This window comes from Anas platyrhynchos, chromosome 9, assembly GCF_047663525.1.
Source record: "Anas platyrhynchos isolate ZD024472 breed Pekin duck chromosome 9, IASCAAS_PekinDuck_T2T, whole genome shotgun sequence".
In the NCBI taxonomy this organism is placed as follows: domain Eukaryota; kingdom Metazoa; phylum Chordata; class Aves; order Anseriformes; family Anatidae; genus Anas; species Anas platyrhynchos.
The window spans coordinates 23,537,649-23,550,493 of NC_092595.1; the positions used below are offsets into that span (position 1 = coordinate 23,537,649).

Below are 12,845 nucleotides of genomic sequence, written 5' to 3' on the forward strand. Positions count from 1 at the left end.
CTAACTTTAGATTTGTACTAAGATTTCCCTCTTCTATTCACAGCTAACTTGTTTTTGGACAAGTTATTCTGGTTGAAAGTTGAGTATATAATTTCAAATCTGATATTTATATGGTGATGATGCCAAGATCTTTTATTTTTTTGACACATTCATTCTTCCATTGTGGAAAAACAGCAAGTATGGCAGCAAAGCTGTGGTACGTTTGTACAAAAGAAGGAAAAGGTGTCACTTTGGTTCAGCATCACCTCACTTCACAGAAGTTCATAGTTCAAAGCTGTGAATTTTATGTTCAATGACAACTACTATAGAAAAAGAAATTGTCCTTATGAGCTTATAATTGCATGTCCACATTCTATATTAAAAAAAAAAAAAAAAAAATCTAACTCTCAGTAAGGAATGAGTGAAAACTGGCCAGAACTTCCAGGTGAGACTAGAATTCATTTGTTTACAGGTTTTATGCACTCCACAGATGACTGTATGCCACTGCACTTATATAACTGCAGATTGTTAATTACATTTAACTTTCCCATTAAACAGATGTGTTACTACATTCTATTACATTAAACTCGATATGGAATAAAACTATGAAGTACATAAAAATACAAAGACAGTCATTAATCTTCTTGGCATTGGAAACAAAATGACTACAGCCAGCACAGCTCTGAGCCCATTCACCACATTAGGACTTTTATGTATTCTTCTAAGAAGTTGTTTTTCATCCTGCATGACTAAATTGTGCAAACAGAGTGAGTTACAGATAAAAACAAACACCAAATCACAAAGGGCATGTTGGAAACCTAAAGAAAAATAAAGTTTTAGTTCTGAAAAAAGAGATGCAGAGGACACGTCTTGGGGTAAACCAATACAGCAGTTGGTACATGTCAAGCATGTAGTTTTGGCAGTTGTTTGCACTGTCATTAGGGAAATGACTAATACATTTTAGGGTATATCTCACCTAAAATGAGTTAAACAATAGCAAAACCATCCTGCTTAACAAAACATTCACCTTCTATTTTTAACTATGATGCTTATGCTGGGCCTGAATTAGTTTCCTGGCTGAAATTCTATTATGCAACTAATAAGCTGAAGAGTAAGGAAAACTGACAGATTTGAAAAATCATTATGGCTGGACAGACAACATAAGATTTTTACTTTTCCTGGAGTAGGAGTCTGGTCATAAATTAGCAACATTTGGAAACACTGAAGTTTTACTGAGTTACCCCCAGCCAGATCACTACCTGGCATAGGTTTGATGACACTGCAGAGGATCACTGGGGACATTCTTCATGTGTTGAAGGTCTGGAAAATCAGGAGCAGTGAGAAAAAATATACTTCTGAAGTTAATAATTTATTTGAAGAGACAAGATTTAAAGAATCCCACAAAAACCAATTCACTGACTACCATGAACTGGTAGATGCCTCTTCAGAAATGGACTTCAGCATGATTTCTACATCTCATAGCTTCAGCTACAGGGGTGTCCATCAACTACAACCTTGTGGATGTTATGTCAAAAATACTACCTTATAAAGTTTGCTGTTATTAATCCTCAGGAGAAAAGTAGGTGGAAACACGGGAAAAAATTTCCTGTTAATTTTCCATGGAAAGGAACACACTGCATGCACATGAGAGAGTTCTTTTGTCACTAACAGTTCTAGTTGTAACCTATAATACTTTCAATGTGATGATAAAAGGTGGGGAAGTACAGGTACTGAGTTCTCTTTTTTTTTTTTTTTTTTTTTTTGAGTGAAATAACAGCTCCCCTTTGCGGCCAAGAAGCTAGTTTGTCTGTCTTTTTAAAGATTATTTTATTTTCCTTGTAAGTCAAATGCCATGTCTCGGAGATTTTTAAAACATAAGTGATTATTAAAAGCAATATATTCATTTTCCTTAGTATAAAAATGTATTAGTTCTTCTGCATACATACAAGAATTAACAGATTTTCTCTTTGTGATATATAGCCTGCAGTAAAAGAAAGAAATTAGAGACATAATAAAGGACTAACACAAAAAACAGAAAATAAGACTATTTATCAAAGCCTTTAACTCATGACCTGATAAAAAAAAAAAAAATGAAAGAAGGGAAGACATTTTGATATGCCATTACATATAATATGTTTGAACATATTACTTACATTAATCAAATTCAAAATGCTGAAATGCAAATTCAAAATGCGTGAAGAAAAACATTAAATACAGTAAAGCAGGAAGAAATAAACTGAACTATGAAATAGTACACTATGAATGAATAAATTCTGGGGATATCAGTCAACTGTTATGGTAGAGTATCATTTACTTCTAACTGCATCTTGCAGTAATTGTGTTCACACATTACCTCAAGCAATTTAAATTTTTATCTTTAAGAAATAAAGATTTTCTTATCTTCCAGATGTTAGCATTGCCATGCATATATAGATTACTGCAGCAATTTAATTATTGTTGTTACAATTCAAATTGTCATTTTTCTATCAAACACGCTTATTGAGAATTTAAATCAGAAAATGGTAGCAGATGAACTATCAGTGAATTCCCTAAATATGCCAAATTTTCTGTGCTCGCAGCAGGCTCACAGCTGTTAATATTTACTCAACACTTACTATTGCTTTTATCTCCCAAATGAATATTAATAAAACCAAAGATTAACTGCACATATTTGTGCTGCAAATGACTTTTAATCCAAGAAATAAAATCAACACATATAGAATGTGGCAGAGCATACAGGTTCTGGTTTTGCCAAAGCAGTACATAGAATGCAAATTTAACACATCTGATTCTTATTTTTTTCGTGTTACTAGATTGTACAACAAACAAACAATCAAAAACCACAAAGTGGCCAGTGGAATTCCTGTCGCCATTGTAGTCTCTCAATAGTGTTAGTTTAAGGAAAGAACTATACAGGAAAACTTTCAGACATTACCAAATTACTCCATTCTATTACTTCTCATTATAATGCTCAGAGAATTCCATGATACTGTTCACTGATTTGTGAACAACTGAGGTGTGGAGAGGTAAGTTTAGAGTAAATCAGACCTGAAGAACAAAGGCTGAAGATTCACAAACTGGAGCACACCGCTCTGGAGATTGGGGATACGAAGTGCCCACCACATCTTCTCATCTCAAAAAGAATTATGCTTGTGTAACAACAGGCAGATGCAGTATACATTACCTTATATACCTGCTTTGAATAATTGCTTTTTTATTGTCAGGTCAGTGTCTGACTCTTTGCATTTCTTATCAGTCCTTTTTTTTAACTGCTTCATTTTTATGAATAGGTAATTAATACACTGTTATTATTTAGTAACATCAGTGATCATTTGAAGCCTATTTCATAACATCAAGGTATATGCACACTCAGAGGACCCCTGTATTTATATTGGCATGGACTTTCCACATTACACAAAGATCTTGATAAGTTCACCTTACCTTGTCTGGTTTGGTGATGCATTTTCCCTTCCCCGAACATGGGAATTTATCTGAATGGCTTCCCACAGGCATGCAGGTACTGACTTTCACTATCACAGTCAAGCGTAAAGCCACGATGCACTTTGTAACTGAATCATTTAAAAAACCTTTAAAAATAAAAAACATACAATAAAAAAAATAATCTTAATATATGAGAAAATACAAGAAGTTATGCTAATATATGTTGATGCTAGACAAACAAATAAAATAGAATTGAAAGAAACTATCAAATAAGAACATCATTGCTCATATTTCATACAGACCTACCAAAATTTAATGCATGTAAATGCAAATTGGAACAGAGTCTGGAAAGATCCGGTCATCATATTGATTAACAAAAGGCAGACAAGCTGGTGAAACAGATCTACCTCCCGGACTGTAATCTGCTATAATTTCTTAGGTCTCTAATAATTAACCACTTTTATTTGCTTTTTGATCGTTTATATTTCCCTAAGTTTTAATGGCAAGGAATATTAAAAACATACTCAGTGGAGAAAAACGTTTACCTGAATTTTCAACAGTTACTTTAGATAGAACTAGAAAGCACACAGATCATAAACAGCATTACAGTAAAAGATGGACAGTTTCTTTGCTGTGTTTCTGATGGAGTCTGCAAATACATACATGCTCAGTTTGACGGCATTATTTTGAATATTTGCAGTACAAGTATTACTGAATGTCAGATCTTATCACTGTAGAAGGTGATTCTAGGCATAGGTGATAAAGGTGAACAAAACACGGAAGTGATAACATTTGATAAGGAAAATTCATGAATTTCTGGCTAGCATCTGTAGTTGTATGAAAGTTTAAAAAAAATTGGAAGCTATTAAAATGCATTGGAGCATAACAACATCATTTTTATCACCTATATTTCTAATAGAAATATCTGTAAAATAAAAAGTCAAGAACAGGAAAGACAAAACAAGGAAATACACAGCCCATAGCATACACAGTTAAGTCAGAAATACATAAAGTCCATTTCACTTGTGCTCAAACTGCACCATTCCACCTCTGTGGTTAGACTCCTGGGTTACAGCCGTCTGCTTGTGGCATCAGTTAGCTGTTTCTGCTTTGACCTGGGAACTTGGAGCAGAATATATGTGAAGTGACATAACGAGTGTGGTTACAGTGTATATTTTATGCAGAATACATGCATTTAAAAAAATAAATAAATAAAATTAAAAAAAAAAATCCTTCTATAACCTTATGTTGAACCTTATTTTATTTCACTACCCTTAACGTAGGGAGACTTGTAATGTTCTAAGATTGTTTCAGTATCTGTTTGGAAAGTTGCAGACAGAGAATGAATGCAGGATTATACTTCAGAAATTAATAGAGAGAACTTAAGGAAAAATAGATGCTTTTTCTTAATCCGAATAGCTGTAATTTCATAAAGTATGACAGCAAATGCATGCAGGAAGCGTATGACTTTTTTTCTAATATTTTCTTCTTTAAATTCTAGGATACATTTATGGCATAAACCTCAAAGAAGCGTTCAGGATGCAGTCCAGCTTCTTGTGCTATAGACTAGAGATGGAACAATACTTGGTCAAATAGAAAAAACAGTACAATATAATATTTACAATGAACAATGTTTCAGGAAATAGTCTGAACTCCAAGTGAATTTTCTTTCCAGAACAGCTGTTAAAAATTACTCACATTCTGCATATAAAAGTGTCGAGCATGAATAATTCTACAAATTCCAAAGAAAATTGTATGGAAGACTTTCATTCTCTGTTCTTCATTTTTAGATTTTGCTTTTTAAAATGCTGCATCCTTTGAACAAAGAGTTGTCTATATTAGAAACACTAAACCATATCTTCAAACCAGGAAAATCACATGTCCAATACAATTATCAGCGGCTTGAGTACAGCTGCCACAAGTTAGCTAAATCTAAATATTCAAGAAAATAAGATTAAAACTGTATAAGGTACAGTTGCACATCTAATGGTCCATTTTGGCTAGCAGAGATTATTGTAATCTGTTGAACTCTTCTAAGACAGCCATTTAATTCTGGCCTCACTACACACCCCATTTTTACCCATCTGTTCAAACATGCAGCCAGAATTGTTTCCTTTAACAATTGAATGTGATTGTCACAGACAGTCATGCAATTATATGTGAATGCTCAGAAGAATGTGATATTTAGAAAATGTCTTTGGGTTCACATTTGCTTGTCTGAAGCAGGTTGTTACGTATTCTTCAGGACAGTTCCCTAAAGGAGTATTAAATCAACCTTCTACTTTGAGTCTTGTTACTATTTTGGTATCAACACCCCTTAGGCAAAACACTGAAGAAATCATTATTCTCACCGGAAAGCCAAACAGTTTCCTGTAATTTCTAATTATCTCACCTAATTTCTAAATACAAAAAGATAAAAATATGACTATCTATTTTCCTTCTATGGAAGTTGCACACAACTTTCTGAAATCTATAAGTTTTAAGGCTAGAAGAAGTTTGTTTGCTCATCTAAATGCGACTCCCTGCTTAATGCAGGTTAACTAATTCCTTCTCCAATTCCTGTAACAGTGACTAAACTAGAGTGAGTTTTAAGCTTATTTTTATCTTCTAGCTAGGAGAACATTTTCAGAAGCATATTTAGAGCTCCCTTCATCTCAGGTCTGGAGAAAAATATTACAGTTTTTCATAGCAAAAGTTCAGTTAAATCTTACTGGTTTTCTAAATCTACTTAAAACAATGACATCAGGGTATTTTAAGTTGAAGAATTCAGGGTTGAACTACTTACAGTACTATTACAGAAATTATTAAAACCTAATAAATCAGAATATGATGTGACAAGTCATTTATGTTGCAGAGGAGGCATTTTCAAGCTTTCTGCACACAAAGCTGATAGTCTGAGAAGTGCCTGAATGATTTCATTGGCAGTATTCATGGTAAAATATGCTACAATTCCTTCCATCCTGGCAGATTCACCTACTTAAACCCACAAGCACAAAGCATGAATACTCCTGTTTCTCCAAGATTCTCACTGTCAACAAGGTGAGAATGAAAAATAAGGAAAAAATAAAATAAAAAATAAAATAAAATAAAAATAAAATAAAATAAAAGCTGACAATATTATTCGTATTCAGCTACTTTCAACAAGATCATATTATGCCATTCAGATTACTGCTATATCTTTTGTCCCAGTCACATATGATTTCCTTACACCTGTATTTAGTCAAGACTGTAGATTAAGTTAGCATCCATATGCACAACAAAGTAAATAAGGAGTGACTACTTTCTTGTGCTACTATTTACATGCAGAATGCCCCATCCCCTCCATACTTTTATGATCACCAGTAGTACATTTGTAGATTTTGAATTTCACTTCAACTACATGAAGGATTTGTTCATTTATTTATTTATTTTACAAAAGAAGTACTCAAGTACTGATTGACTGTGGATTTTGCTGTGCTACACAAACTGATTTGCTTCCTTAGCAGCATCCATTTCTGAACAATATCTTCCTGCAATGCATTTATTCTTACCTTATTGCATGTTATGATAATGTGACACATAAGATCGTACTACAAATCGTAACCAATCTCCTATTGTAATTGGCTTAAATGTATTTTCTCTATTGCAATTTTAATAGATATTTACCTACTGCTAAATAATAGATTATAATTTTACTTCAGAAATACAGCAATAGTTCCTTTCACCAAGGTTCTGATTCACAAAAGTATGCAAGTCTTTTAAGTCACACTTAGGGAATAGGTCTTTAACTCCACCTAAAGATTCTTTGAATGAGAGAGAGTGATTGCCAAGGCGTTAGGACACTTATGAAGCATCAGTCACAAGATTTCAAAGTATTTTTAGTCTGGTTTCCTAAGGAAATAAGACAGCAGTGGAATGTCTATCAGTTTCTATCTGTCCTTTTTTTTTTCCCTCTGCACTTGCCCACTCCAAATGATTAAGCAGAAGTGAGAAACAGGTAGACAATGACATTGACAATCTTTGATGCAGTACTTCTGGGACATCAGTGCCATAGGATGATTGTACAGAACATCTAAAATCATTCTCTAATGATACTAATGATACACAGCATCTGGGGATTCAAAAATACAGCTGCAATAACAGAACTGCTATTTTGGCCACAAATAGTGTTATTTAAAAGTGATACAACTAATCAAATATCCCAACTTCAATACAAACCAGCATGCTTACTGTGTTTTGTCACTAAAGCCTTGGTCAGATACTGCTTTTAAAAGTATTGTATCTGATTCCCATTGCGATAAATAGGCTTTAGTGAGAATCAGTGCAAGAGCTGTTTTTTTAATACTTTAATTTTCAAAGCATCACATGAAACACAGCCATTTAAAGAGTATTTTCTTCACTGACAAGGGACTGCAAAAATTCTCATTGCTTTCCCCTCACCCCAATTGATATCACAGTCACATTATGTTTAAAAATAGGTATACTTTCTTCTTTCACTACCAGCACTGAAAAGTCATCCTGGACTCTGAAAAAAACAAACATACACTTTGTTCGCAATCACCGTTACAATGATAAAGATAAGCATTGTGTTGGTCAAGTGATATTCTCAGTAACATTTCTGCAGTGCCATAAGAACCAGATTGACAATGGTAGGCATATGAGGGTGTAACAGAAAGCAAAAATTGGTTGTCAGAAAATTGTTAGCAAAACTTTGGGAAGAAACAGCACACAGCTTGACTTTCAAGCTGGAGCTGAGTAATGCAGGACTGGGAGTTAAAGTACATTTATGAACTCAGCAAATTAGTTGGGTACACGTACCATACAAAAATTCTCAAATACATGATCTGCTGCGTCTCCTCTATAACAAACAGCAATTTCAAAATTTCACACAGAATCACACAGAATCTCTAGGTTGGAAGAGACCTCTAGATCATCGAGTCCAACCTCTAAATTTCATTATTCCTAAACAATAAAATAAAATAAAATAAAATAAAATAAAATAAAATAAAATAACCAATTTTTTTTTGGCTGGACCAAAACCCATGGTGGTATTATGAAATAGTCAGTTAGCAAGAGTATGCTTACACTTACAAAACCACTTGCATACAGCTTATTAAAGAGATGTGGCACTAGTTTAGAGTGTGACCTATCATGGCTTCAAGGACTCTGCTTACTGTCCAAGATAATGGTGAAAGCACAGGGAAGGGTGACAAGACTAATCCACTAATAGATTTCCTGTATCACAGTTTCCCCATTATGTGCTTATTTATCAGTATCTCCACAGTGCTGCCAAGCTGGCAGCGAACTATTTTGGGCACAAATGTAGACCACCAGAATTTCTGATATCACACTTAACAAAAGCAGTAAGTGACGGAATACAAATGACATAGCTAGGACTGCAAAAAGAGGAGCTGCAGTAGATTGCATGGGTGGCATAGTCAGCTAGGATTTATCTATAGCAACTGTCTCAACTTAAAAACAGAAGAGTAGCTACCCTATATTTAAATACACTGCACTTACTGTTACACTACCAGCTGAAGATCTCAAAGCACTTTACACATTTCATTAGAATATGTCTCACATTTTCTTTTACATTATGCATTAGTATCCTCATTTTATAGATCATGGTAAACAATCTGTCCAAGGTCTCACAATGCGAACAACCACACGATCAACTGAATGTAATTATCTGTGAACTGGTCATAAGAGTTGTATTTGAATAAAGAGAAATCTTCAACAACAAGAAAACTGAAGGTATTTTGCCAAGTATTACCACTTTGAGAATATAAACCTCCAGATATAGACTAGAAGAAATATTTCCCACCATTATTTGGTAAAAGCAGCAGTGGATAAAAATACTAAAAATTTAGTAATTAATTAAAGAAGTTAAAGTTATTTAGTTAATTTAATTTAAATTTAATTTAAATTAGTTATTAATTAAAGAATAAAAGTTATTTGGATATTAGCTTAAAACGATCTACCAAAAAAAAAAAAAAAGTGAATAGCCATATGTTTACACCTGTGTATGTTTAGACAAGACACATATAACTCAATCATGATGGGCAGGACAGGATACTGATTTTTTATATACTTTTTAAAATACCCTTTCTTGTATAGCATAACAGCATTTTTCAGATTTTTTTTATTTTTTTTTTTTTTAGCTAGGTGCTTAACTTCTTGCTGTATAAGGTGTAAGGCCATCCTTTGAAAAAGTCACTAAAATCAACACTTCATTGAACTGTTTGTGCTGCTCACGCTGCTGCTGCTGCTACTGTTTATCAAAAGGCCATTTTCCATGAGGTTAGCTCTTATGCCCAGAACCCCAGGGAAATGTTCACAGCTAAGGACAATACTCAATACAGCCTGCAGTAGGGCCATTACAGGCAAATTGTGCACATGAAAATGAAAATCCCATTAACTGGAGTACTTGTTTTCAAATTTCCCACTAGTAATGCTGACTTGCACTAAAGTAACTAAACAGTTACTTTACAGAATCACAGTTACTACACAGAATCACAGAATTTCTAGGTTGGAAGAGACCTCAAGATCATCGAGTCCAACCTCTAACCTAACACTAACAGTCCCCACTAAACCATATCCCTAAGCTCTACATCTAAACGTCTTTTGAAGACTTCCAGGGATGGTGACTCCACCACCTCCCTGGGCAGCCTGTTCCAATGTCTAACAACCCTTTCAGTAAAGAAGTTCTTCCTAACATCTAACCTAAAACTCCCCTTAAGCCCATTTCCCCTCGTCCTGTCACCAGGCACGTGGGAGAACAGGCCAACCCCCACCTCACTACAGCCTCCTTTAAGGTATCTGTAGAGAGCGATAAGGTCGCCCCTGAGCCTCCTCTTCTCCAGTCACAGACGCTCAGGTAGCTGCACATTGGTACAGCAGCACAAACACTCCAGCTGTGGCACGTGCAAGGCAATGGGATTTAATTTAGTCCAGAGTGAAAGAGTGTTCAGTCAAATGAGCGCACATATGCCATGGGCTGAGAGCTCACACAGATGCTCAGCTGGCACATGGTAACTTGCTAAAGCTGGAGTAACTTGACTACGTAGTTTTCAGTGAATTCATTTCACACATTCCTATTACGAAATAAATTTGTCCTATTTCAGCTTTGCTTAAGCAAATACAATTTCAATATGCAGCAAATTGTTCTCTTTTGGTGGAAAAAAATGCATGTTTTAAATATATACTACACAAAACTTACCATCTAAAAGACAGAAGTAAAATTTGCATCCTAATCTGAATCTCTATAAAAACAGATAAAAACTATAAAAACAGGTAAAAGATTTTTTTTTTCAAAATATCTCTCTAGATTCTTAATTTTAATGAAGTATTTTGTACATTAACTTTCATTTTGGCTATTCGTATCCCTGCAGTCTTTATTAGTGGTGATCATTTGTTGATGTATGATGAGATGTTGCAAGGAGATTCATGAAGTGAACTAAAGTGCATCAGAAGAGCAAATAATTGAAATGTAAAAAGAGAGATGCCCTACTGCTTGGTGTAAAAATATTAAAGACAGGACTTTGCTCGATTAGAGAGGCAGGACAGCATTTCAGATAGCAAAACATCTCTGTACATATGTACATATGGATCCCATTCTTTTACAAATTCACCAGATCGCTTCTGTTGAGTATCCAAGCATTAATTTTCCTTTCTAAGAAATACTTTTAAAAGTGATTCAAGCAAGCTGCCTTATTGATGACAGCATTTGAAAATCATCAGTGTTTTTCATTACACCATAAAGATGCTATAGCATCCAATTTCAAGTGAGTTTGTGCAGTGACCACTTTTCAAACCCTTTGTAGTTACAGTTTAAACTACTTAAATTGTATTATCAAAAAAGACTTGGCATCTTGCAGGAAAACAGATTACAGATCTACTATAGGTCTGCATCAGACTTCTTTGCTGCAGTGGAAATAGCAGTTTAAAATAAACATTATAATTTAAAGATTTTTCTGGAGAATCTATTTGCTGTTCATATAAAAATATGTTGTTTTCATGCATATTACATGTTAAACCTTCTGCCTTATTATTTGCAATGTCTTAACAGACAAATAGCAATTTTGCTTATTAATTTCTTCCTCATTTTATAACCAGACAATCTAAAAGCTAATGTAGCAATATGACATGAACACTGCTTTTATGCTGCACCGTGGAAATGCTACATAGAGCAAAAATTGCAAAGCAAATAATTTCAAGTTATTTACATGCTTTTTTTTTCTCTCTTTAAACAATTATAGGTAGATATAGATATACAAACTTTTCTAGTGTATTAATTATGGGGAAATGGAGGCTAAACACTAGGCTAACCAACCAATCTGTCCTTGCTTTGCTATTTTTCTGAAACATGTCCCCTCACCATATCTTCAGCAGCAGGTACAACAAGGCAGAAAAGCAGTCTTTTCAACATTTTATCATAGAACCTGATGAGGAACACATTTTGTCAACACTGTCAATGTCATAATAAGCATACTGAAGACCTGAAAGCATAGAAAATATTTTACTAGTGAAACAATAATTGTGTTTTTTTTTCCATTTGGGGAGGGAGAAAGGAAGGACACTGTTGCTGCGCAGTCAGTAATGCCAACTCCCTGTTCTAACCTTATGCCCAAAACCTCAAAATAAATACTTCTTAAAACTTAAGCGATTATCACATGTGTAATTTTAATACCCAAATTCACCAAAAAATATTAGCAATGATGGCTTTGATTATTAGTAGAATAGGACTGTTAAGTATCATATAACTAGCATTAAATATCATTTTCTAATGCAAAAACTCAATAGCAAATCATACAATTGCTAAATGTATACCAATACAGGTTTACCTGTACCAGACTACAAGATAAATTTGAAAATGGAAAATGACAACTGACACCTGTGGATGTTAGACTTGAAGCATCTTTAGTCATGAAGGACAGAGTTGTTCATGTAGTGAACAATTATGTGAATTTATTGCCAGAGTAAATTAACAGACTAAGATATGTAATAGATGGTATACAGTTTCTATAGAACTTCTAAATATCTCAGCATTAAGAGAATAAAGAGTTTAATGCTTTGGGGGAGTTGGTTTTGCTTTTCGACCATTTGGATAGCAGACGTATTTCCAGAATAAATGTTCTAGTTTTCAATTAGAGGGTGATTGCACGTTTGGATAAATAAGATGCATGCAAGAAATTATAGAATATTACAATAGAGTTGCTATAAAAGCTGAAAATATCCTTCATCATCCATTAACAAGGCCTTTTTATATTTTTGAAAGGAAATCATTAATGCATTATTTTCTCATGAGAGATATTATTTAATCAATTTAGTAAATCTTATGCACTTGCAACAAACTTGAATAGAAAAAGATATACATGTTCCCGTACTTATTCCAAGATGCAGTATATATTCCCTGAAAGAGAGAAGTGCATAATTTTAGGTGTATT

At 34.0% G+C, this 12,845-nt stretch overlaps 1 protein-coding gene across 1 annotated transcript in view; it reads right to left on the minus strand.

The window, feature by feature from the left end:
* Positions 1-12,845, minus strand: part of DNER (delta/notch like EGF repeat containing) — a 121,296-nt gene that overhangs the window by 45,530 nt on the left and 62,921 nt on the right. The window contains exon 5 of the mRNA XM_027464417.3: positions 3,421-3,566. Coding sequence (XP_027320218.1) covers positions 3,421-3,566 — 146 coding nt within the window. The remainder of the gene's footprint in view (positions 1-3,420; positions 3,567-12,845) is intronic.